At 46.4% G+C, this 26,513-nt stretch overlaps 1 protein-coding gene across 1 annotated transcript in view; it reads right to left on the minus strand.

Moving 5' to 3' along the window:
- Nucleotides 1-17,439: 17,439 nt before the first annotated feature.
- The window catches only part of Htr3b (5-hydroxytryptamine receptor 3B), a 29,920-nt gene continuing 20,846 nt past the window's right edge, over nt 17,440-26,513 (minus strand). The window contains exons 7-9 of the mRNA XM_021173291.1: nt 19,094-19,304; nt 18,799-18,981; nt 17,440-18,187 (exon numbers count right to left, since the gene is read on the minus strand). Coding sequence (XP_021028950.1) covers nt 17,952-18,187; nt 18,799-18,981; nt 19,094-19,304 — 630 coding nt within the window. The 3' untranslated portion in view covers nt 17,440-17,951. The remainder of the gene's footprint in view (nt 18,188-18,798; nt 18,982-19,093; nt 19,305-26,513) is intronic.

Here is a 26,513-nt window from a genome sequence, read left to right on the forward strand (position 1 = left end):
TTCTCAACGGGAAGACATTGTTTCCTTTCCTGGTTGTTTCCCCCTGTTGCATTATGTGTGACTCTCACTTTTGTGCCAACAAGGCTCTGGATCCTTGAATTGACTGCACAAGCCCACACTGTACCTACTTTTGTGTGTCAACTTGACACAAGCTAGAGTCAACAGAGAGAAAGGAGCCTCGGATGAGGAAATGCCTCCCTGAGATTCAGCTGTAAGGCATTTTCTGAACTAACGAGCAATGTGGGAGGGTCCAGTCCACAGTGGGCAGTGTCATCCCTGGGCCTGTAGTCCTGAGTTCTTTAAGAAAAGCAGGCTGAGTAATTCCTGTGAAATAAGCCAATGAGCAGCACCCCTCCATGGCCAGCGCATCAGTTTCTGCTTCCAGTTTCCCGCCCTGCTTGAGTTCCTGTCCTCACTTCCTCCAGTGATGGGCAGTGATGTGGAAGTGTAAGACAAATAAACTCTTTCCTTCACAACCTATTTTCTGGTCATGGGGATGCCATTGCAGCAGTAGAAACCCCAAATAAGACAGCATCACTTGTTTAGCATCTATGATGTGCCAGACCCTTGGTCTTAGCTACTCATTGCTTTCTATGAAGAAGATGCTAATAGTTATTCCCAAGGCCCAAGTGAGAATGGCAAGGCAAAGTGTCCAGAGTTAAATGGCTGGGGAGAGGAGGGTGTGGCAGAGGGCATGGGCATAGACCCAAACACATGACTTTAACAGCCCGATTATAATCTAAGGATAATCTGATAAACCAGACCCAATTAAATGTTGTCCTTAGAAGAGCTGCCTTGGTCATGGTGTCTCTTCACCACAACACAGACTCTAAGACGTATATTCAGGCTGATTGGACTTTGGCCCCTATACTTGTCTCTTCCTTGTCTTGAAAATGGGGGTAGTGGTCTTGCCTGTATTGTGCTAGTTGAAAGTCAGGGTCATTGGGTTGCCTCTAATGAACTACCAAATATATTTCTATTTGGGGAGGGATTAAGATAGGGTCTCATGTAGTCCAGATTGGCCTTGAACCCACTATGCATCTGGGCTTGACCTTGAACTCTTCCTGATCTTCCTACCATCTTCCCAAATGGTAGGATTACAAATGTGTCCCATCGTGCTTTGTTTTAAAGATATATTCATTGAAGAATAGAATAAGAATATGTAATGAAAGATGTGTAGGGGTAGTTTGTAGCTCAGTTGGTAGACTGTTCCCCTTGTATGCATGAAACCCTGGGTAGTCCCCAGTACCACGAAAGCTGGGTATGGTGTCAGAACCTGAGAGGTAGCATAGGAGGCTCAGAGTCATCCTTGGCTCTACATTGAGTTTCATGCAAACCTAGGCTGTGTGAGACCCTGTCTCAAAACAAAACCCAACTAAACTACAAAAAGATAAAATAAGGATAGAAAATAAGTGGACAGGCACAAAGCTTAGGCTTTTTCCCCCCTCCCTAGCACAAAGTGAGTCCGAAAATATTCTGCCATTCTGCTCCAAATGAGGCCTGCTCAGCACAGGGCAGGGCAGGCGTGAGGCCTGTCGGGACATCTGGTCCACTGGAGCTTAGGTCCTATATTTATGATGGCGTTGGGTGTGATCTGGTGGGACTGCACTGGGGGCAGGAACACTTATTCTCACCTGTCACCAGATGAAGAGGATTTTTTCTAACTGCCCCCTGGATGCCATAGCAACCTGAGCAGGTCATGAAGGCTTTGAGGCTGTCCCTAAGTGATGGATGAGGTGTTGATGGTGCCACTCTTCATAGGCAAAACAGAAAAGAGAGCCAGCAAGGGGCCTGTGGAGTTGGGCAGCACTTGTGTGACTCAGCTATTTTACTGCCTTCAGAAGAACTGGATAGATCTAAAGAACCTGAGACTCTAGGCCCCACAAGTTTAATTGTCAGTCATTATGGACCTTTCTGCTTTCTCCCCTGTCTCTACCTTGTTCAAGCCCATGTCCTTAGCCCACACTCACGGTGCATTGCGAATGGTGTCTCCTATCTTCAATCTCAGCACTTGGAGAGCTGAGGCAGGAGGATTGCTGTGGGTTTGAGGTCAGTCTAGGCTATGGAGCAAGTTTAAGGTCAGTTTGGGCTACAGAGTGTGATTCACATTTTTCCTGTCCCATATATGTGTTGTGGCCAACCTTCATTGTCCACACTGAGTAGAAGAGATGGAAGGGGACTTTGTCCTGGATTAAGACAGTGTGGTGGGGGCAGCAATGGCCTGAGAGAAGCTGCAGACAAGGCAGGCTGTGTCCCCGATGGAGATCTTTATGGCATTAAACTTTCGGACTTTCTTTGATAAACCTTCCAGGGGACTTGGGGACTCACTAGCCAACACTGAAGAGCAGGCCAGGTCTAGCCTTCACGCCTTTCTTCCCTGCCTCAGCATGGAAAAATGGAGGTCTCATTTCAGATTTTGCAATTAGGGTGGTACTAGCCTCATAGGATGGATTAGAAAATGGTCTTCTTCTATTTTCTCTTTTTATTTTAAATCTAAGTTCCAAAATTAGAAGTAATATGTTTCCATATGTACTTCATTTTGTCAGTTCTTTCTGCCTCGTTCTAATTCTTGTATCAAAGAAGAGGATAACCTGGCCTCTCAGATGCGTCTCCCTTTTGGAAGAAAGAACTCCTCCCACCAAATTCCATCCTTTTCCATTCATTTCCTCATCTTGAAGGTAGCAGCTCTCTCCCATGCCCCACATAGCACCACCTATGGAAGAGTGCTCTGCAGAGCATAGGGTCAGTCTGAATGCATACCTAAATTAGCAGCTCCTAGAAGGGCAGGCTTTAGCAAGCCACTAGCCCACATGGGACCCCAGAGCTCAGGCTGAGGGCAGAAGGTCATTTGGCTTAAGTTTCTCTCAAGAGAATTAATGAATCCCAGGGAGAAAGGCTCCATGAGGGCCATCTTACTTGTTTGGGGGAGGGTGGGGAGATCATGATTCATCCATCTGGCCATCCTAGAACTGAACAGATACTGGTGTACCTCAAATCGTTCCCTTACTTGAATTCTAATTTCTGGAGGGCCTATCTTATCCATCTATCTCTTTGCTTCTGGGAAAAACAGAACTTTAATGTGTCATAATTAGTATTATCTAAGAAAAATTCAAAGACAAACCTCGAAGACCGTCTTGGGGCTTACAACGCACTTGCCTTAACATTCTGTCTGAATTCCTGACATTCTAGGCTAGTGACATGGATCTCCTTTTATGGTTGAAGGACTACAATTCCAAGATCCTGAGGAGCTGGCTCGAGGTGTCCGTGCTTGGTTCATAACCCTAAGTCAGGCCAGGATAACACTCCTGAAGAGCTGAATCTGCCTTCTGCCTTTCTCACTGGGATAAGACACAAAAAAAGAAAACTGCAACTGGGGTTGGGTGCTGTTAGGAGGTGGGGTGGAAGGAAGATTTATTCCCACTCTCTACCTTGTTATGCTAGTAAATTGTAAATATATGGTATATGCAAAAAAAAACCAAACAAACAAACAAGCAAACTGACAAAAACTTAAATATGGTGGTAAGCATCAGTCTTATTCCATCCCAGAATGCCAGTGTGACCTTGGACAAACCGGCTAAACTATCTAGGCCTCTGTGGCATACCTGTCATATTGAATAATGTGATAACTGCCCTGTCTGCTAAATTTGCTTGTCTATCAAATTCCCCCAGGTCTGTGGCAGCAATATTCTTCGCACTTATTAGTCTGGTACTGTAAGGTGACACAGAGTGACTGGGCTCAAATGATGTATGTCACCCTCTCCATCCTCTTTCTCCAATTCTCGAAAATTTTAAAAACCCCACAATTTGTGTTAACTGTTCTCTGGGACCCTTTGCTTAAGGACACTACTCCCATTTGGGAGGGCTCTGCCTCATGATCTAGTCACCTCTAAAAAGTATTACCTTCTACAGCTATCACACTAGGGGTTAAGTTCCATCAATATTGGTGTTTGAGGGGCACAGACATCCAATCTCTAGTAATACTGAAGTGTCTAACCTTGATATTTTCAAGGATGTAGCCATGTATACACTTATAGGCTGTTGTTGGGATTAAACAATATGTATAGGGGCTGATCAGATGGCTCAGTGGATAAAGGTGCTTGCTGCCAAAGCTGATGACGTAAGGGATCAATCCCTGGGACCCACATGGTAAAAAAAAGGGGGTGGGGGGACCAACTCCCTTCAAGTGAAGTGAAAGAAAAGGAACACTTCAGCAAAATTAGAAAGAGCCAACAAGGATCGTACCAAGTGTTAGCATACAGGCAATTCCACTGGCCTGCACTCGGGGACCTAGCAGCTGCCAGATGTATGGTGCAGTTAAAAGGGTCCACCCATCACTCCAGCTCTCTCTGTTCTCTCTGTGCCCTCTCTCTGTTCTCTTCTTGTGCCCCTTATATTTCCCTCTCTGGCCCCACTCTCCGCTTTCAGGGCTTTGCTCCCCACCTGTCTGCCTGTCTGCATGTCCACCTATCTGCCTCTATCCCTTCTCCAGCTCCCTTTTGCACCATACCTGTTGCATGGCTTAATTTCTCAGAAGTACACCTGACTTGGCCGCCAAGGATTCCCCCACGCTACATTATATTTCATAACACCAAGCAGCTATGCAGCCCACATAGTAGCCCAAGATGAATTCTGAGAATAAAAATGAGAGAACTGGAAGCAACAGCTTGCTCGTGTCTTAAGTGACCATGATTTTCCTCAAAGGTCACCTTCTTGGACCATGTTACCGAGAATATGCTCTAATCTCTCTAAATTCCTTCTGTGTAGGATAATAGGTAGTTTATTCTTTCATCTTGTTTACTAGTCTCTCATCTCTGGAATGTAAGCCCTGCAAGTCTGTTGGATTCTCAGAACCTAGAAGACTTGTCATACAGAAGCTGTTCCAGCAATATTTATTGGCTGAAATTGTAAATAGGGAAAGGTTCCCCCATGGAAGTGTTGCAGCTCTGAAGGGAAAGGTATCCTGGCAACTGGAAGCAAAGAAATACCACAAAGTCACACTACATAACAAATTTCACACAAGAGATTTATTGGAAAAAGCACAAGAGAGAGGCTGCCTCTGCCCAAATGAGAAACAGCAGAGAACGAGCAGGAAGCAGGCTTTATATAGGTCTTCTTGGCCGAAGGGAGAGAGCTTTTCAGGGTGGCTTGAGATTGGCAGGATTCTGTGGCCTGATCTTGGGCATGCTCAGGGATTGGTGGGATTCTGTGGCCTGATCTTGGGGCACGCTCAGGGATTGGTGGTATTCTGTGGCCTGATCTTGGGGCACGCTCAGGGATTGGTGGNATTCTGTGGCCTGATCTTGGGGCACGCTCAGGGATTGGTGGGATTCTGTGAGTTGATCTTGGAGTAAGCTCAGGGATTGGTGGGATTCTGTGGCCAGATCTTGGGCATGCTCAGGGATTGGTGGGATTCTGTAAGTTGATCTTGGAGTAAACTCAGGGATTAGTGGGATTCTGTGAGTTGATCTTGGAGTAAGCTCAGGGATTGGTGGGATTCTGTGGCCTGATCTTGGGGCACGCTCAGGGATTGGTGGGATTCTGAGACCTGATTTAGGGCGCTTTTTTTCCCTCTGTAAGGCAGAGCTTAGCCATCTGCATCTTGAGAAGCTGGAAACCCCTGGCAACACAGAGGGTTTAGAGTAGTCTGAGGGCAGAACCTGGCCATTCCCATGCTGTGAGGGGCTACAGAAATGAATCGCTGAATCAATGACATCAGAAAGAAAGAAAAGTAGAAGATCCATGCATATCTGTGTCCTGGGTTCTTTCTGCCTGCCCTCTTAGGGTGGCCGATCAACTGAGACAGGAAGGATGCTGATGGCATTGAACCTGGGATTGTTGACTGCCTCCTCTGGGCCTGAGAAGGAATTGGGAAGATACCTCTGTTGGATGGCTTTTCTAGGAGAGATATAAACAAATATCTATTTCCCCACCAACAACAGACCAAACAAATATTTTCATCCAAGTCTATCTTGAGTTTATTGGGGTTGTTTATAGGCACATGGGTGGCTCACAGGCAGCTACATTGCCAAAAGGCCCACATGGGAGATGAACCTTTCTCCCACTTCCAGAAGAGGAAGTTTTAATTTGAAGGAATTAGCTACACAATACCCAACCCATATGTCTCTGATATTCTTCCTGTTTCTTTCTTGATATCCCCTGAGTTTTAGAGAAAGTGTATAGGTGCTTGATTATTTTCTTTCATTTGTGGCCCCATGTCAGAATAAGAGTCATTTATTTCTTAGCAGCTTGACTGGTTATGAGTCTACACCAAAACTGCTACCAGCTGGGGGAAAAAAAAAAGGTTTTCTCCAAGATAAAGAAGACACAATAAGCCATGGGTGTAAACACAAATGTTTAGGAGGCAACTAGACAGGCATGCCATGTTTTTTTAGACAGATGTCTAGTCCAAACTCCATCCCATCTCAGTATTCAAGCAATGTGATGTCTCAGCAAAAGGTCGTTCAGACTTCATCTTCAAGGCAAGCTGAGTCCTCTCATGACAGCCCCTTTTGTTTCCTCAGAACTCACTCTCATCTCTCTGTTTCTGCTTCTCTCTGTCTCTCTCTGTTTTGTCTCTTTCTGTGTGTATGTCTCTGTCTGTCTCTGTCTTCTCTCTCTTTTCCTGACTCACTATGTAGCTGACTGCCTAGAACTAACTATGCAGACTAGGTTGGCTATGAACTCACAGATCTACTGCCTCTTCTTAACTTCTTGAAGGCATTTGCCACCATGCCTAGCTTCTGTGGACAGTCCTTTTACCTATCATATCCCATAATAAGCACATTTGGTCTCTTTCCCCTGTCTTCTTTCCCTTTTGTCCATGCCTCGTTACTTCGCAGTATAATACAAGACTGATCTTGTTTGACTTAATTATTGTCTCTTGACATCAATGAAATGTTAGTTCCTTAAGTATGACAATCTCTCTGTGCTTCATCCACTGATGCACCCAAACTCTTTAGAACAGAGAGTAGCATACAGTAGATGATGAATTGTACTGGGTTAGTCTGATGCTGCTTGTATTTTAATGCTAATATTGGTTCCTTAAGAGCTGTTTGCCCCACAGATGACAGAGTCCACACAGAGACCCCAGTGACTCTATGTGACCCTGTCCCCAAGTTATTTCTGATTGGTAAATAAAAATGCTGGCAGTCAATAGCTGAGGAGAAGAAACATAGGTGGGGTTTGGGATTCCCCAGCTGGAGGTCAAAGGAGAACTGGGGGGGGTTGGGGTTGAGTAGAAAAAGGTGAATGGAGGAGAAGCTGCCATGGGTTACATGAGTCATGATGATGTGGCCCTGAAGGCTGGCCAATTGGATTTAAGAGCAGCCCAGAGGAAACATAATAAGTAATAACTTGGGGGTTATCGATAGGAAAGTAGATCCTAATAACATAGAGGGTAGATATCTGCCCAAATCTTGTGCTTAATTTAAGACTTATTGTAAACAATAAAAAGTACGTGTCTTTTATCCTCATCTGGGAACTGAATAATCAAGGCAGAGTAGAAACCCTGGATAGGGATTACAATTTTCTACAACAATTAATGAATATTGCATGGTACAGGGCTAAAGGACCACTTGCAGGACCCGGTAGATGTTGGTGACCTGTTAGTTCATTGGTTGATTCTACAACGTGTTTACTGCTTTGCAGTACTAAGTACTAGGCACTGAATGCATATACAGGCTCTCCTAAAGCCTCCACAAGTCCAAACTCTGGATGTGCATGTGAAGAAGCCCTATTCTGGAGGCCCCAGTGGGAACTCTAGACTGTGATTGGCTCTGAGACTGGGTCCTTTGCTAACCACGTCATCTCATAGGCTCCATGTGGTCTCATGGATAATGATTCCTAGGTCCTAATCCCTGGAACCCATGACTGTTGCCTTCGGTGATAAACAGGGTTTGCAGTTGTGATTAAGTGGAGGGTTTTGAGATGAGATTTTACTCTGGATTATCAGGGTGTCCTGGTTTGAATATAAAATGTGCACACAAACACATGTGTGCACACACCAGGTGGCAGTGCTCTTTTGAGATGGCCTGGAAGACCTAGCTGGAGGAGTAGGATACTGGGGATGGAAGGAAGCTTAAGGCTTAGAGATTAGCCCCTCTTCCTGCCCACTCTTTTCTACCTGGACCATGAAGATCCACAGTGTGAGATTCACAGTCTCACACTGCTGGAACCAGAGCTTCCAGTCACTCCCACTTAGCAATCCTTCCCCATCATAATGGACTGTTCATCTCAAGTTGTTAGCGAAAATAAACCTCTCCTTACTTGAGTTGCTTCTTGTATTTATTTATTTTTATCCTACAACTTAATGGATGTGTATAGTATGTTTCAAACATCTTCACACATACCTCATTACCCTCTCATCCCCCTAACAGTTGAGTCTCTTCTTACCCAAGGAGTAGTCACCTTCCACTCTCCTATCTCTTTGTTGTTGTTTTTAGGGTTTCTTGCATGCGTATGGTTTCGTGGGAGAGTATTAAACAGAGCATAGCTCTTCTGGGGTTACCACAAATCCCTAGGAGCATGGACACCTTATCAGTGGCCATCACTTCCCCTAGTTACCATTAACTGTCATTAGCCCCTCGGTTAGAGGTTGGACCTCAGTAACCCCATGTACTGGCTAGTTTTGTGTCAACTTGACACAGGCTGGAGTTATCACAGAGAAAGGAGCTTCAGTTGGGGAAATGCCACCCCGAGACCCAGCTGTAAGGCATTTTCTCAATTAGTGATCAAGGTGGGGGCGGGGAGGTCCCCTTGTGGGTGGTACCATCTCTGGGTTGGTAGTCTTGGTTCTATAAGAGAGCAGGCTGAGCAAGCCAGTGGAAGCAAGCCAGTAAAGAACATCCCTCCATGGCCTCTGCATCAGCTCCTGCTTTTTGAGCTGCTTGAGTTCCAGTTCTGACTTCCTTTGATGATGAACAGCAGTATGGAAGTGTAAGCTGAATAAACCCTTTCCCCCCTAACTTGCTTCTTGGTCATGATGTTTGTGCAGGAATAGATACCCTGACTTAGACACCCCACCTCCATCCCCCGATGGAATGTTGGCAGAGATCATCTTGTATAGGTCTCATGCAAATAACTACAGCTGCTGTGACATTCTTTCTACATTGCCTTCCTTCCAGGATGTTCCTTGAACCTTGGAGGGGGTGACATAGATGTCTGGTTTACAGGTTAAATTGCTTCCTGTCAGGAATTTGATTATGGTGACAAGAAGTTAGTTAATACACTGGGTCAACCCTAAATGTCTCCTCAAGTCTCCTCATATGAAGGGGATTTGAGGACCAGGAAGGAGAAGATGGAAGCAGATGATGATGCAGGGAGGGGCCACCAGAAAAAGAGAAGAAGAGAAAAAGACAGGTGGCCTTTAGAAGCTGGAAAAGAGAAAGAACCCATTCTGCCCTCTTTGCAGAAGGGATCAGTCCTGCCAACACCTTAGCTTTGAAGGACATAAGAGAATGAATGTGGGCCGCTTTAAGCCACCAAATCTGTAGCAATTTATTGAAGTAGCAACAGGGAACTGATCCATTCCACAGACAGCCCCATCCATAACCGTGTGTGTGTGTGTGTGTGTGTGTGTGTGTGTGTGTGTTTAAGTTGTGTAGCTTTTGTTGTTTGCTTGTTTTGAGTTTCTCTGACTTGCTTTCATTGTGATGGTAGTTTGCTTGTGTTTGTTTTTATTTATTGAGCCCGGGTCTCACCATGTATCCCAGACTGGCTTTGAACTTTCAATCTTTCTTCTGTAGCCTCCCCAAAATTTGAGATTAGAAGCATGTGCTTCTGTATGCAACTCCCAATTACCCTTTTTTTCTTCATCCTCTCCTCCTTGTTTTCTTAAGACAGAGTCTCCTGTGGTCCAAGATGGTCTGAAACTTGCTATGTCCACCAAGGCTGATTCTAAACCTCAAATACTCCTACCTTTACTTCCCAAATAATACACACTCAGTTTGTAGGGTCCTGGGGATTAAACCCAGGGCTTTGTGTATACTAGGCATGTACCCTACCACAGCCTCAATCATGTTTTTATACATCAACAGACCTTACATCCTCAGGGACTAAGATTAGAACCTGACCATAGTACAGAGGCCCAGAAGATTGCAAGTCTATATAGCCTTGTTCTCTGTCTCAAATGGACTGCACATAGCCAGTGCCTGTAGGTAGCAATATCTGTATCTGACATCATCTAATGTCATCTTTACCATAATCTTGGGATAGTATCTTCTCCCAGCCACATCTCCAGAATGATAGCTCTGATGACCCTTCAATTTCATGTTGCTACAACACACACACACACACACACACACACACACACACTTGATACACACATGTACACACAAGCATACATGCATGCCCACTACTATCCAAAATAGCAAGAGACTCCCAAGCCTATAAACCCACAATGGCCACCCTTGTCTCTGCTTAGTGCCCTGAAGAATCCCAGGATGACAAGGAGAATTAATTCAGGGTAGCAGAAAATCCAGAGAGCAGGGGAGTATCCAGAAAGATTGGCAAGCTGAAGGAAGGCCTAAGACCTAGAGTGAAGCCATCTCCTGGAGCCCTGGAACCTAATGGGTATTGCCTACAGGGGAAGATGGGAAATGGAGAGAACTTTCATTCTCTCAGGGACCAGAGTGAAGAAGCAGTAAAAGGAAGAATGGGCTACTTGGTATCAGGGACCTGGTAAGGAAGACCAAGCAGCCACTCAAAGTTATGATGCCTCTTCCTGGTATTTGCCCTGGCCTGGTTGACACTTGGGACTCCCAGGCTCTTCCCACTCCCAGAATGATCTTCACTGAGCCAACACTGTATCGGATGCCAGAGGTGAAGGTGGATGGCACCTCATGTTCCCTGCCATCTCCGACTCACAGCATTCTGCTGCTCCTAGCTCTAAAACCGGAGGGGTGTGGTGAACGAGAGGATTACATCTGTCAGAGGCAAGAATCATGCGTTGGAGGGCAGGGAGGTCCAGGGTTTTTCCCTGAGCAAGGCTGGGAGTGGGCTCTGATGCAGTAAGCATTTGATGTGGTGTGTCACGGCCTTATTCCTTGCGGAGAGTGGGTGTTTGCTGTCAGGAGCAGGAGCCAGAGGAAGGGGCCTGATGCACACTCGTTGGCTGTTTCCTTGGACAGCCATCTGCCCACAGCCTATAATTCAGAGGCCCAGCTGCACTGGGTGCTTGACCGATCCGATTGTGAAGAGGGGAGATTACCAAGTGCAGTGCAGTGATTGGCAGGTGCCCCAGGGCCCAGCTGCCCTGGTAGCAGAGTGGACTCCAAGGGACACTGTTCTATCTCTGAATGCCCACCTCCCAATTATTCAGGCCTCCCAGAACCCCACAGTCACCTGCAATCCTCTTGTTCCTTAGAACCCCTGCTTTTCCCAGAGTGGATAAATGTGCAAACACATCCCGTGGGGATATGCGGAACTCAGATGGCACGCCTGCACTTCTAACTGGTTCCCAAGAAGTGCCGAATCTAGTCTCAGCCTCTGTCTGTTTGTTTGTTTGTCTGTTTGTCTGTTTGTCTGTCTCTATCTGTGTCTGTCTCTGTGTCTTTCTCTGTCTCTCTTAGCCTCTTCCCCACCCCCCTCAACCCCAACTCCTACCCTGAGCTCTCAAAAATAGCCTGATGCTATATATCCAGGCAGCTTGTGCCAAACCAGCAGGTTTTCATCGGATGAAGTCAGACAGCTTTAAGAAGTACACTGCAGTGAAGCCCAAATGTGATTCTGAGCCCCCACATCTGCACCCTTTTATACCACCACCCCTGTCAGATGGAGTGCTCCTTGAAGCTCCTGCACACTGTCACCATCTTCCTGGGCAGCTCTGTTGGCACAGGGCCAGGTCCCTGACACACAGAGCAAATGCTCAGGTCACTACTGAGCTAAAGGGTGAGTCTGTGTATGAATGAGTTCGATTTGTGGGGTACTACCCCCCTCAAACAACCCTTCATCTCATGCTTGGCTCAGTGCACAACTGTCTCCTCTATTGAAGCCGACCACTAAGCTTTGTAGCATGCTACACTGAAGTGCCCAGAAAAGCAGAGGAAAGAGATTTTGTACTTCTGGCACCCTCAGAACAGGCTGAAGGACCATCACTTTTACATTATGTATGCTGGTGCTTTGACATCTAGAGTCCTTCTGATGCTGGAGAGACTGTTCCCCCAAGAATGAGCCACTCACTAGATATGGTGAATGGTTAGCCTACAAGCATATTGTCCAAGTAAGAGCCAACTGATCCAAAGCCAAACCCTGTCTCAGCAACCTTCTTATGAGTTCCTATGCTCCAGATGGTGGGCACCTGCTCTACTTGCCCTGAAGTCTAGTGTCTGACCACTAGGGGCAGCCTTCCTGACATCATTCAAAGCCAGTGCTAAATCTATGTCCCTTGACTCCTCTATTTCTTCTTACAGAAATCACATTTAAGTCTGTTGTACCTTCCTTTGTCTTCATCACCTGTGATGGAACTCAGCATTTTCTGTGATACGCACTACCCACTCTCTACAATGACGTGGTGCGGCTCCCACTCATGGGAACAGTGCACAATAAAAGGCCTTTCCTGATAGTACTTGGTCTGCTGTCTTAGTCAGGGTTTCTATTCCTGCACAAACATCATGACCAAGAAGCAAGTTGGGGGGGAAAGGGTTTATTCAGCTTACACTTCCATACTGCTGTTCATCATCAAAGGAAGTCAGGACTGGAACTCAAACAGGTCAGAAAACAGGAGCTGATGCAGACAGAGGCAATGGAGGGATGTTCTTTACTGGCTTGCTTCCACTGGCTTGCTCAGCCTGCTCTCTTATAGAACCCAAGACTACCAGCCCAGAGATGGTACCACCACAAGGGGCCTTTCCCTCCTGATCACTAATTGAGAAAATGCCTTACAGATGGATCTCATGGAGGCATTTCCCCAACTGAAGCTCCTTTCTCCATGATAACTCCAGCCTGTGTCAAGTTGACACACAAAACCAGCCAGTACACTCTGCTAATCACACTATAGCTCAGAGTTTTTTACTAATACACTGTAGCACTTATTTAACAAATATTCATTTATCTACCTTATATGTATGTGTGTGTTCTGGGTAGATGTATGTACCTTGCACATATGTGGAAGGCTGCAGAGGTCGGAAGAGGGCGTCAAATGCCCTGGCCCTGAAGTTACGAGAGGTTATGAGTACCATGTTTACTTCCATGGTTGTCCTCTGCAAGCAGACTAAATCCTCTTACCCCTTGAGCTATCTCTAACCCAGGTAACACTTACTTTTAAGACAAGACATCACCATGCAGCCCAGGCAGATCTTAAAAACCTGCCTCTTCCTCCTGAATGCTGGGGTTACACGTGTGCATTACCATGTCCAGCGTAATATGCTATATTTTAAAGCAGAGGTAAGGGGCTGGCTGAGTAGCACAGTGGCTAATGGAGCCTGTTGTGAGGTCTGACAACCAGAGTTTAATCCCTGTAACACACACACACACACACACAAACAAGTCTAGAAAGCAAGATGTTCCCTCCTAGTTCATAGACTCTACATTTTTTAAATATACCGTAGAGTAAAATGAATGTTCAAGAAAGGAACCGTGCTGGCTCTGGCTTCGAATGTACCTGGCATACTGCTCAGCCCCTTCAGGGATGTAACCTCCCTAGACTCAAAGTTTGCTGTGAACTTGATCTGCTGCGTTTGTGTGCCATGATGGGTTAACTTTAAAGGAGCATAAAGGAATTGATCCAGATGGAGAGAACCTCGTTGTATGTGGGTGTGCAACATGCAGAAAGATAGCTTTGAGAAGGAAGAATCAGTGGGGAATTTAGCTGACATGGGGAAGATGGAACAAAAGTGAATTTCTGCTACTGTGCTATCTACCAGATTCCATCCTGCTTCTCAAAAGGCTCAAGAGGTGAGGGGATGGAGCTGCCACAAGACACACCTGGGAAGACTATAATGATGACAACAGCAACAGCAAAAAGGAAGAAAAAGAAGAGGAGGATGAGGAGGCAAAGGAGGAGGAGAAGAGAAGTCGGCTTCTACTGGACCTGAAGTAAGAAGCCAAGACTGCTCAGGGAAACAGGGAAAGAGAATCTGCTGGCAGCACCTGCTTTCCCTGGCTCTCAGTCTGGAATTCTGTAAAGAGGATGAGTGGGTGACCAGGTACAGAGTGAACCAAAGGCTGGCTGTCCACACATAACCTGGTCCCCGGTGATACTGACGATGCTGCTAACCCCATTTGGCCCAGGTGGGTCCTAGGTCCGTGCAGCTGAATGCTAAGAAAGGAAAGTTAAGAAAGCAAGGTAAAGGTGAGAAAGTGGCCCCCTCCCCCTGAGCCCATACTGGCGCTTACTGCCTACAGCCCAGCAGTGTCTTCCAGCCCCTGCAGAAAGCCGAGCTGTGATTCCCGCTTTATGGCCTCTGCCAAATGAAGCACAAATTTAACTACATCACTTCCCCAACAGGACAGGGGAGAGGATGGGGGTATCGTGCTGGGCTCCTTCAGCCCCCTAATCTAATCACTGGTGTGGGTCATTTCAATTACGGACAGCAGAGAGCAGTGGGGGACGGAGCTGCTCATAAAAGCCTCCACGCTGGGGCTCAGCTAATTATGAAGTTTTCGCCGTCTCTGCAGGTAAATAACTCAGAACTGAGCAGTGGCAACATCCAAGGAGCCAGAGCCAGGGAACTGAATGGGACATAGACTAGACATGAGACTAGATAACGGGTTTAGGCAAGCTGACAAGGAGAATGGGTGGGGTCCCTGGACACTGAGTGGCATTGCAAGGGATCATAGGAGACCAGTCCTTCCCAGAGTAAACATACCAAGACCTGGGGTGTGTCCTGGATGACTGCCTGCCATGCAAGAACTCTGTCTTGGAGCCATACTCCCTTTATGGCTACTGTGTGGTTTCCTGATTCTCACCCTCTAACCCAGGCAGTGAGGCCACAGGAGACTTGCTGTGGAGGGAGATTTAACTCAGCTTCTTTCTCTACTCCAGCTCTAGAATGTCTGTAAAAGGCAGTATCCCTGGAGGCAAGGGACACCCTCTGTCACCTCATGATTTTGTAGCTCAGTTGGCAGGGTGCCTTAGAACACACAGGCCCTCAGTTTATTCTACATGTCATATAAAACCAGGTGTGGTGAGGCATGCTTGTAATCCCGTTGTTCAGGAGGTAGAGGCAGTAGGATCAGAAGACCAAGGTCATCCGCAAATACATAGCATGTTTGAGGTGAGGCAGACTGCATGAGACATTCATCTTTTAAAAAAAAATCAAGACAGCGAAACGAACAAAAAGACAGACTACCATGCTCAGGGAGGTCACCATAGCAGAGAGAATAAGATGAAGCAGAGGCTACTTGGCTAGCCCAGGACCTGTGCTTTTCTTTGTATTCAAGACATCACTCTGGAGCAGTGATTTCTTAGATTATGGGGGACAGCAGATGGCAGGAGCAGTCGCAGCTGGGAGAATCCCATTTTTTGTTCTGTTCCTCGGATTCCTTCATCTCTGAAACAAAACTCATGAGAAGGATGAGTGAGTGGAAGGGCTGATCTAAAGCTGTTCTGTAAACCAGGCTGCGGGCAGCCATGTTTCTTCCAGGGCAGAGCACACTCTCCCAGGAGCACTGTAGAGCCGTGTGCTCATAGCACTATGGCTTTGGGCTGTAGATCTGGCCCTGGGACTGCCAGCTGATATCAGGGTTGTGGCACTTTAGACAGAGGGAAGTCTACTTAGAGCTCACCTTCCACCAGGGAAGGAATGCTTCTTAAAGGATGTTATAAAGAGCCTAGGTGATGGGTTAAGTACAGTAAAAGTGAGCTAGGCAGGATCTGGAATGGAAGTCTCTTTCGGTCCCTCCACTACAAAGGGACAGTTGATGACATCAGCCCTTGAACCTTAGATCCTATAATAAAGACACTCACTCCCTGGGAGAAGCAGAGTCCATACTTGAATGCTGATAGAGATACTGGAAATCAGACCCCACACCAAAAGCCCTACGCCAGAACCTTTCTCTCTATTGAAAGCAGACAGTCCCCTGTTTATATTGTCATCTGTTATTGACTTTTTGAAATGTCATTAAGTTGTTTCATTTTGCTCTCAGAAGTCTGTGACATGGAGATAGTAAATATTTATAGCATCAATTTCAAGTAAGTCAAATTATGGTCTGAGAAATGAAGTTCAAGCTCCCCTGGGTAAACAATGATGGATCAAACCTCCTGGCTCTGACTCCTCCAGCATGTGTTTAGGAAGGAGGAAATGCCACAGCCATGCCTTTCCAACTGCCCTCTCTGATAATGGGGGTGGGGTGGAGTGGGGTGGGGATGGGGGGTGGGAGGGTGGGAGTGGAGAAGGCTAGCATCAATGTAGAGGCTAACAACACCATAGAGGCAGAGAAGGACAGTGGTAACAAAGTAGGAAGTGAAGAAGGAAACAGGTGGAGTTTGCATGGACACTTCCTGTTCACAAACTTTTTGCGTTCCCCATTTCATTAACGGCAGCAGTGGAATTTCATGGACAATTGGCGTTGAGCACTAACTGGGAGGTAATGAAAGAGGGGGTGCAGGTAAAGGCTATTGGAATTTAAATTCTTTTTCTTCAGGGTGGGGATGGGAGGGCAGATTTTTTTTTAAAGGCAATTTTAGTCCTGGAATAGGTTTCTAGAAAACAGCTTTGGACTTTCATGGCCTATGCTGGAAGCACTAGGATGTATAATGTCTCTAAGCCTTGCTGTGTCGTTCTGCCCACTAGCCTCCTGAGGACCACCCTCAGTGATAGATAGATATGGATGCCCAGGAAACTGGATGTCTGACCACCCTCAGTGATGGATAGAGATATAGATGCCCAGGGAGGGCCCAGACAGGTTGTCTGACCTTGGGTGGATTTTGTCCCTCGGACTTGAGAAAGCACCTCAGACACTTGTCCATCAAGCAGTGAGCTGGAATGAAGTGCTTTGTGACTATTGTTGCAGAGTCCCCACATGTAGAACTCTAGGGACCTGGGCTAGGTGTGGGGGAAGCAGAAAGAGCAGACAGGAAACTGGAAGCCCACACTTACACCGAAGACTCCAACCAGAACCGTCTGTTGATAGCAGGCAAGTCTCAAGTTTATTTTCATCATCTATTTTGTACTTTTCAAGATGCCGTTGAGCCATTTGGCTTGATTTTGCCTTCATAATTCTATGATATAGAAAGAGTAAATATTGACAACCCCTGCTTTAAATAAGGCAAACTGAAGTGAAGTCTGAGGTCTCTCCTAAATGGACAGTGATAGAACCAGGCTCAGCGTCAGGGGCCGGAAGCATGTAGCCCATTAGGTAATCTCTGTCTGTCTGTCTGTCTGTATGTATGTATGTATGTATGTATGTCCCTCTTTTTCCTCATATACACACATGCATTAAAAAGGCTACCAAATATTTAAGGGGAGAAGGATATAAAATAACATGAGACCAAAGATAGAATTGAGGAGACAGTCATGTATTGATGAACCTGGAGGATTTAAGCAGGTTTGAGCAGGGCTTAAGCCAAGCTGACATATAGACTGTTGAAGCAGAAGATATCAAATGGAGCTGGGCATGGTGGCACAATACATGCAGTCTCAGCAATTGGAAGGTAGAGGCTGGAATGTCAGGGGTTCAAGGTTAGCCTGGACTATAAGAGACCCAGCTTCAAAAATCTAAAAGCAAACTTTTTTTTTCCTTAAACCTAAGTGTACGCAGTTGCTGCTGGCTCAGGGAGAGTGAAAGCTTGCTTGTCACTGCATACTCTATTCTGTTTAGACATCTTTATTATGAACATGTATGTTTACTGGTTTGGTCAATAGCCAATAAGATTCTTGTCTCTGTAGTCACTGAAAAGAGACAATAGCATCCTGGAGGCTACCCACCCCTTCTTTTCAGACCCTCTCCAAACACTGTTCAGCTTTCCCTACGTGTTGTAACCCCACATCAAGTGAGACCAGAGGTCTCCATTGTCACATTCTGCTCCACAGTGCCCAGAGAGAGCATAAGGTGACAGTATAGAGCCCCAGCACGGCAAGGTAGATTCGGAAGAGCAGCTGATCAAAGCGGTACAGGATGGCCAGCCACTCCACCTCCTTCTGGTGAACCTGATCCCGAGTTCGAAGAGAGTTGTTGATGGACCGGAACTGGAACCAGAAATCCTTCAGAGTATCTGATGGGACCTGGTGCTCCTGACAGACCGGGGACTCTGTGTGATAGAGGGGAGCACCCTGAATGAACCAGGAACTACTTGTTCTTATTCTTTAAGGAAAAGTCTTTGCTGGAATTGGGGACTCTCACCCTGCCTGGTTAGAAGAGGCACAGCCAGGTTGAGGGAAAGCTCAGGGAAAGTGGCAGAGCTGCACTGTGTTGAGGGGTGTGTGGAGGCTGCATCTATCTAGAGCTAGAATGATTCTCAAAGCTCTTTACATAAAGGAACCAGAACCCGACTATTCATCTTCCTCCCCCATCTTTGTGTGCAGTCTCTGTGTGTATAGTGCGATGTGTTCTCTGTGTGTGTGCGTGCACGCGCGTGCTTATATGCTGGAATTCCACAACTTTTGAGTTCATGGCTCAGTCACTCTTGTGGAAATGAAGTAAACTAGAGGTGACAAACAACCTGAGCTTTAAGCTAAGATGACCTCCAGCAGGAGGTAGCCTTCAGTTCAAAGAGGAAATCTCAAACACAGAACAGGAGCTGAAAAGCACAAGTTTCCCATCATTCACTTAGTCCAGACACAGCCTGTTGATCCCTCAGTGGAACCAGGTACTCAGCATAACAAAGCAAGCAGCATGGGAATATCAAGGCTTCTCACAAACCTGTGACTTCAGCATGTGGAGCCCCGAGGTACAATCTAGACTCATCAGCATCAGAGTCCCCTTGAAGGCACAAAAGAGGGCGTTCTTGCCCACTGTGCCGCTCCTCATAGAGGAATTTGATCAACAAGATGGATTTGGATAAACTGAGAACCAAGAGGGCCATGCAGACAGTAAAGAAGACCCCTGTGGAAGGACCAGAGCAGAGAAAAGGAGTTAGCAGCAGTCTTACATGTGACATGCAGATCTTGGCCAGGAGTGGTCTAGGAGGGTGTCAGGTGACATTGGGGCTGCTTACCAATCAGAGGTGTGCACCCTGCACTTCTTGGCACTTCATCAGACATGTTGACCCTGAAGACTGTATAGCCCACCAGCACACTGGTCTTGAACACAATTCTTGCACGGCAGTTGGGGGGCAAGTAGAAGCTTCCCAGGTCCACGAGCATCAGGAAGATGCTAGGTATCAAGAGGCTCACAACGTAGGCCAATGGACATCTGCGGATCACTACCTGGCAGGGAACAAGGGAGCTTTCCAGTCTAAGCAGAAGACCTAACACTTGGCTCAGCACACAGCACTTAAGTCCCACCCCTTGTGTGCAATGAAAAATGGTTATGTAGTTTATGGTAGGGATGTGTTTGAGGCAGACTGATGTGCTGGTAAATGCCATAATCTCAGAATTTAGGGAGCTGAAGCAGGAGGATTGCTACTTTTTGGAAGCCAGTCTGGACTACATAACAAGACCCTGTCTCAAACAATACACACACACACACACACACACACACACACACACGGCTCTTTTGTGGTTCAAAAAGATGGAAAGGTACATTTTCAATAGACCTAGCAATGCTGTTGTGTGTGCATGTGTGCACAGATGCACGTCCATGCAGATAGATGCAGAAACTATGGCAGGATGTCAGGTGACCTCCTTTATTATTCTCCGAGTCATTGCCTGAAACAGGGCATCTCAGTAAACCAGAAGCTCAGTACTTGGCTGGCTAGCCTGTGAGTTCTCTGGCCCACCTCTGTCTCCCACTGCTAAGGTTATAATTGGGGTTGTAGCTCAGCTGGTAAAGTGCCTGTCTAACATGTACAAAGCCCTGGGTTCTATCCCAGTACAGCATAAACTGGAAGTGTTGGTACATGCCTTTTACTTAAGCATTCTGGAGGTAGAGAGACAAGAGAATCAAGGTCCCATCTCTGAGGTGGTGCTTCTCCTCAGGGCTGTTAATAAGGATTCTCCTGAGGTAGACATTCAGTTGAGCCTGATGGAGCAAACCAGCATCCTCATTCCTTTGCTGCTGGATTGGGACCAGCATTCTTAACAGCTCCCATTTCTTGGGTTTGCCAGACTTGACACTTGACTGCTTTCTATGTGTTAGGTCATGTGCTGGATGCTTTTACATCTATTATATTATTTGTTTTCTTCTCATAGATTTTTTGAAGTACTGCACCCTTAAATAAGTTGAGTCAGTGACTGAGCTGTAATGTAACCCCACATCTTCTGATTCCTGGAGTTCATCAGCTACAGCCTAGCTACAAATCAGGCTCTGTCCAGATATCAGAGAGGAGACAGGACGACTCTGGGAGAAAAATACAAAGAAATGAGCACAAACACAGAGGAGGTATAGAGGCCGGTGATGGGGAAGGGGGAGCAGGTTGTCTAGGGGAGCCCACCACACACCTTGTTGATGAGAGCTGAGGCTCCCTAGCCATTGGATCTGGGAACATGTCCCGATTCAGTGGAGCTTGGCAGGCCAGAGCTGTTTGGTGGATTGTAGTCTGGCTGTTGTCTTCCACATTAAACATAATTGGCTGCAAATATCTATACCAGTGCAACACACATTGCTTTGCAATAATTTGGTTAAAACACATTTCTATCAAAGTGCAGTCAACAAGAACAAAAACCACAATGAACCATCATCAACCTGCTGCATCTCTGTTGGGCTGTGATGAGGTAGCTACAAGAGACGGTGGGGGGAGAAGGAACACTGAATGGCCAGAGGCCCAGAGGGCTTTATGTTGTGATCCAGCCCCAGATGCTGATGATCTGGCCTCTTAGAGTGGAGGATGGAGGGATCATACCTGCTTGGGTAGAGGGAAGAAGTGGGATTACCCTGGAAGACTTCATGGTAGAGATTGCATGAGGTGGGAGAAAAGCCTATGAGTGTCACCCTAAAGACAAGCACAAGGCATGTCAGTTAATTGGGAGGACCCAGGTCTTCTTACTTTCTTGTGTATGTATGTATGTGTATGTGTACACATGAACATGTGCATGTGGAGGCCAGAGAGCAACTTTAGGTGTCATTACCAAGGAACCATCTGTCATTGGCTTGAAACTTACTAAGTAGGCCAAGCTGACTAGCTGGGAGCCCCAGGGATCTGCCTGTCTCTACCTCCCCAGTGCTGTGATTACAAGCACACAGGACCACAACAGCTTTTCATGTTCTGAGGATTAAACTCTGGTACTCTAGTTTACAAGTCCAGCAGTATACCAACTGAGTTATTTCCTCAGCCCCTCCCCCTCCCTTTTAAAGAAGCAGGATGCTTTTGCCTTGCCAAACATCCCAGGTACAATTGAGCTCCTGTCCTTCTGAATCAAGTTCTGACGTAATTAGCACAGGTAAAGACGATTCCCTTCCACCCAGATGTAAACAGAAAACATAGGCTAAAACCAAAGGCGAGTAAGTGGTGTGGTTCCTCAGAGACCTGGTTTCCAAGGAAGTATAGATTTATCGGGCCCAGGTCCCCAAGTGTCCAGGGTGGAGGGAGGTCTGAGAAGACCTATGAAGTTCATGGCTTTTGACCTGGACATATACACCTGGCCCTGAACTTGAAAGGATCTTTACTGGGTCTCAGTAGAAGTTGAAAGCAGAAAGACACAGGTATCCCATTAGGTAATTAGCTTCTGCTGTCGCATAAAACAAAGAAAATTTTCCTATTTCCATCTATCTTACAACACTGGAAAACTGACTATGCCTTCTAGAAGATTCTAATCTATTCTGTCTTTAACAAGGAAGCAACCATTCCCAAGAGAAACCAAATAGTGCCACAGTTTGGGGTTTCTTCTAAAACAAAGGACCTACTTTGCTCTTTGCTTTAGAGTCAATGCCTCCTGGGGATTAAGTTAATGCTCCCCTATTAACCTGGTACAGCCTTTAAAAAGTGAGATAAAGCCGGGCAGTGATGGCGCACGCCTTTAATCCCAGCACTTGGGAGGCAGAGGCAGGAGGATTTCTGAGTTTGAGGCCAGCCTGGTCTTCAGAGTGAGTTCCAGGACAGCCAGGGCTACACAGAGAAACCCTGTCAAAAACAACAACAACAACAACAACAAAAACAAACCAAATCTCTAATTTTATTATTGTTTTCTGAAATTTGTATTGTTATCTCAGTCGATCTCCAGCTTTTCCTTTGTTCAGCAAACATTGAGCATGAAGAGCCTGCTGACAAGCTACACTGGAGACTTAGTGCCATGAGCAGGGCCAGTCCCTGTCCTTGCCCAGACTTCTGAGTTTAGGAGCCAGACTTTGGTGGCTGGTGAGTCTATAGGCAGAAAGGAGCCTTGTTCCAGAATGAACCAAAACCAAACCGGAGTCCCTCTCTAATTTGCATGATGACACTGAAGACTTCCTCCCAAGCTTAGGTGCTATTTTATGCAGTGCTGGGACTGAGCCTAGGGCTTCCTGCATGCTAGGACAAATACCCTACCAAGTGAGCTGTACCTCCTTGGGCAGATTTTGATGTCTCTGTTAGACACCAAGAGCCTGAGCCTTTCTATTCCTCTCTGAACCTTATATGCTTGGCATTGTCCTAGTTAGCTTTTTTTTTTTAAGATTATTTATTTATTATATATAAGTACACTGCAGATGTCTTCAGACATACCAGAAGAGGGCATCAGATCTCATTACAGAAGGTTGTGAGCCACCATGTGGTTGCTGGGATTTGAACTCCAGATCTCTGGAAGAGTCAGTGCTCTTAACCACTGAGCAATCTCTCCAGCCCATCCCAGTTAGCTTTAACTGACAATTTGATTCAGCCTAGAGTTATCTAGGAGAAAAGCCTTGACTGAGGAACTGCCTAGATCAGATTGGTCTTTGGTCATGTCTTTGGGAGATTGTCTTGATTATTACGTGATGCAGAAGGGTGCCCATTATGGGTGGCACCATCCCTAGGCAGGTGGTCCTGGGCTGTATAAGAAGGCTAGCCAAGCATGAGCCTAGGAATGAGCAAGTCCGAGTGCAAGCACTCTTCTTCTGGGGTTTCTGCTTTAGGTTCCTGCCTTGCATTCCTACCCTGACTTCCTTTGATGATAAGAGTGTAACTTGGAAACGTGAGCCAAATAAACCCTTTCCTCCCCAAGTAGCTTTTGGTCACAGTAATTTACCCCGGCAACAGAGATCAAATTCCAACAATCCTTGAGCCTGAGAAGACAGATGTTCCCTGAACTCCAGCAGAGTCTGTTACTGATGCTACCTTTACTTCCAATAGAATGGGGTGTGACATTAGCCCAAATGGGGGCATCCCACTGGGGTCCGTCTTCATATGGACTTAAGAACCGACGACTCCTGCTTCTTGTGAGGGGAATGTGCCACCTGCTCAGTAAGACACTATTCTCTGTGAGCCTGCCCTCAGCTCATCCTTCCTCGAGCTCATCATTCCTAATGGACTAAAGGAGCTGGTGCCTTTAAATTCCACAGAAAAGGAAGAAAAAGCACTTTAGTTTCAGTCCGTGTTCTCCATTAGACACCCTTCAGGTGTTAGCAATATTATGCCACAATTTCATTATCCATTAAAGCCAGGTAATAATAAGTACACAAAGGTATTTGGAGCCTATTGATGTTAATGAAAGAGATCAATCTAATTCAGAATGTGTGTGTGCAGAGCTCCTTGGAGATGGAATAGGCCCCAAGGTTAGCCTATAATTGCCTCCTTGATGGTAGACCCCACCAGTACTCAATTTTGCATGACCGTCTTTATGACATACTTGGAATTTTGACGCCCAAACTCACGCTTCATACAGAAACCCATTTTCCTCCCCTTCCAAGTCCTTCCTAATACCCCCAGTTCGGAAAGAATGGGAAAGTTGCTGCCATTTAAGTGAGAGTCTTGCACCTGAGTGAGGGCTTTGGGGATGTAGACTATGGGTTGGGATGGATTCATTTGAAAGTTTGTGATTCCTGTATTCATTGAGCACCCCTAGAAAGTCTCTAGAGCTTAAGGTTCCTTCCCCACCTCCTCCCTCTCCTTAGAAGGCCAGCCTGTCAAGTATGAGCCTCAATCACATTATTGATCAAGGACTTTTGAAGGATGCCAGGATGCCTTGGGTCCTAAATTTGAAATATTCAATGGACATCTCAAGAACATCATCCTCATCTAGAAAAGGCACGAAAATCATGATGGAAAAAGAGACTGAGCAAGGCACTGCTCGTTCCCAAATCTCCTTTTCATTTCCCCAGCCTTATGTGAGTTTTCTTTGCCTGCTGAGCCCCTTTCCGTCCAAAATGACGTCTCTATTTTCTTCCCACCTCTGCCCACTCTTGCAAGGTCATACAGAAATCGAATGTCCATCCTGCTGTGTTCTGGAAACCAGCACCTCCAATATGTATTGGAAGTAATCTCCTCTCCCATGGCTGTTGGACTGGGTCCCAGGCTGTACACAAAAAAATCCTTGCAGACAGAAGAGCTTTGTCTGGGCCCCCTGTGGAATGTAGCTGGATTCTAAAGTGGCTGTGGTACCCTGTGATAAGCAGTATGTGTCCCAGCACTAGTGGCTATGATTGTGCTCTCTGGAGCTAACAGCATCCAAAGCAATTGATGCCAGATAAACAGTAGCCGTGTGTGTGTGTGTGTGTGTGTGTGTGCGTGTGTGTGACAGTACATTTTGAAGAGACAGGACATTTTGTCTCTCTTGCTTGTTCCAAATGTCCTTAGCTCTGCCTGGACACAATGAGTGATTAGATTAAGAGGAAAATGGTCCTTTGCTGTCAGGACACCAATGAGCCCACTCTTAGCACGGAGTTGGACTCCAAATACTACAGTACTAGCCAGGAGCTTTTGTACGACACCAGGATACCTTGGATGCTAAATTCAGAATGTCTTACATGGTATTAGAGAACAATGAAGCCAGGCACGGGTCACATGGCAACCATGGGGTGAGGGATGGAGCTTGGGAGATGGAAACCAGCGAGGGTTCTGGAGCATGCAAGTCTTTCCAAAGATGCAGGATCACTTCCGAGTCTGGTTGATAGGATTTGTGACTTTACTGGGGATTCTTCGGGGAATCAGTTCCAGAGAATCAGAGTATCAGGTAGAAGCCAGCCTTGCCAGGTAATCTACCTTTAGCCCTCAGAGCAAAGGCTCCTTGGAAAAAAACTTCCAGGCCACGGAATCAAATGCATGTGTCCTTCTTCCAGGACAACATAACAAAGCCTTCTCTTCTACAGGGTGGGGTACCTCCCATGAAGCAGACAGACCCTGCTGCTCTCAAAAAGACAAGCTAATATTTAGGGGAAAGACTGACATGTAATTGGAGAGAGAGAGAACAAACACGGGGGGCACACACACGCACACACTCACACACACTCACACACACACACACACACACTCTGTCATTTACCTGCCGCCTCTTGCCTCGGCCTGTCTCCGTGCAGTGCAGGTAATGAAGTGCACAGCGCTCCGTGGAGTGCTTGGTAGGTGACTGGTTCCACCTTGCACGTGCCATTCCCTCACATTTCCCTTTAATGTTCTCCATTATTTGGGCTGCATTAATAATGTTTGCAGGCTGATATCTTTAAAATTAATGAGGTGTTTACTCCTAGCCAAGAAACTCATTGAAATTAAAAAAAGAAAAGAAAAGAAAAAGAGAGAAAGAGAGAAAGAAGGCGTTCTTTCCCCGCACCCCCTCCTCTCTTTTTCTTACTGAAAGTGAGTGGACAGGAACTGGGGATGTGGTCAGTGGTAAAGTGCTCGCCTGGCACGAGAGAGGCCGTCCTCTCGTTCTAGCCCTGGGATCACAAAACGAAGACGTGAGAGTGGACACACAATGGACACGTTGTTAAACTCTAAGTCAGACAGAACTTTGATCCAGAATCTCCTGCTCCACAAGCAGGTATTGAAATAGGCTGCCTATTCCAGAGGGGTGGCCCCGAGGGAGGCTCAAACCCCAGTGCTTTAAGGCCCAGGGTTAATGGACATTTTTCTAGAAAACACACACCTTTCAATCATGAAGGCCACTCATGCCCTCAGTCATGCTTAATCTCACTCTGATTCTTTGCATCTGTGTTTAGTCTGGTCAGCAGGCACCTCCTCATTGCCAACGCCTGTTTCTGGAAGAATCTATGTCACATGCATTCCTGACCTGTTTGCAACCTCTATTTTCCAACTAGAGTCATTCCTTGACATGAATACCACCTTCCCACCCTGTCTCAAATGGCACCTTCACTTTGTGCAGCAAAACAGGGTCCTCTGCCGAATCCTAGCACTGTGAGTCTCTACGTGATGTGAACCTGCCTATCTACCTATCTCTTCTTTCTTTCTCTTGTTTTTCTCCTTCCTCCCTCCTTCCCTTCCTCTTTTCCTCTGTCTCTTTTCCTTCTTTTTTTGAAATAGAATCTCATGTAGCCCAGGATATCCCTGAACTGACTATCTCGCCAAGGCTGTATTAGAACTCTTCATCCTTCTGCCTCTACCTGCTTGTGGACGTTGTACATCGTGGTGCGNA

The sequence above is a fragment of the Mus caroli genome, chromosome 9 (assembly GCF_900094665.2).
Source record: "Mus caroli chromosome 9, CAROLI_EIJ_v1.1, whole genome shotgun sequence".
NCBI classification, from domain to species: domain Eukaryota; kingdom Metazoa; phylum Chordata; class Mammalia; order Rodentia; family Muridae; genus Mus; species Mus caroli.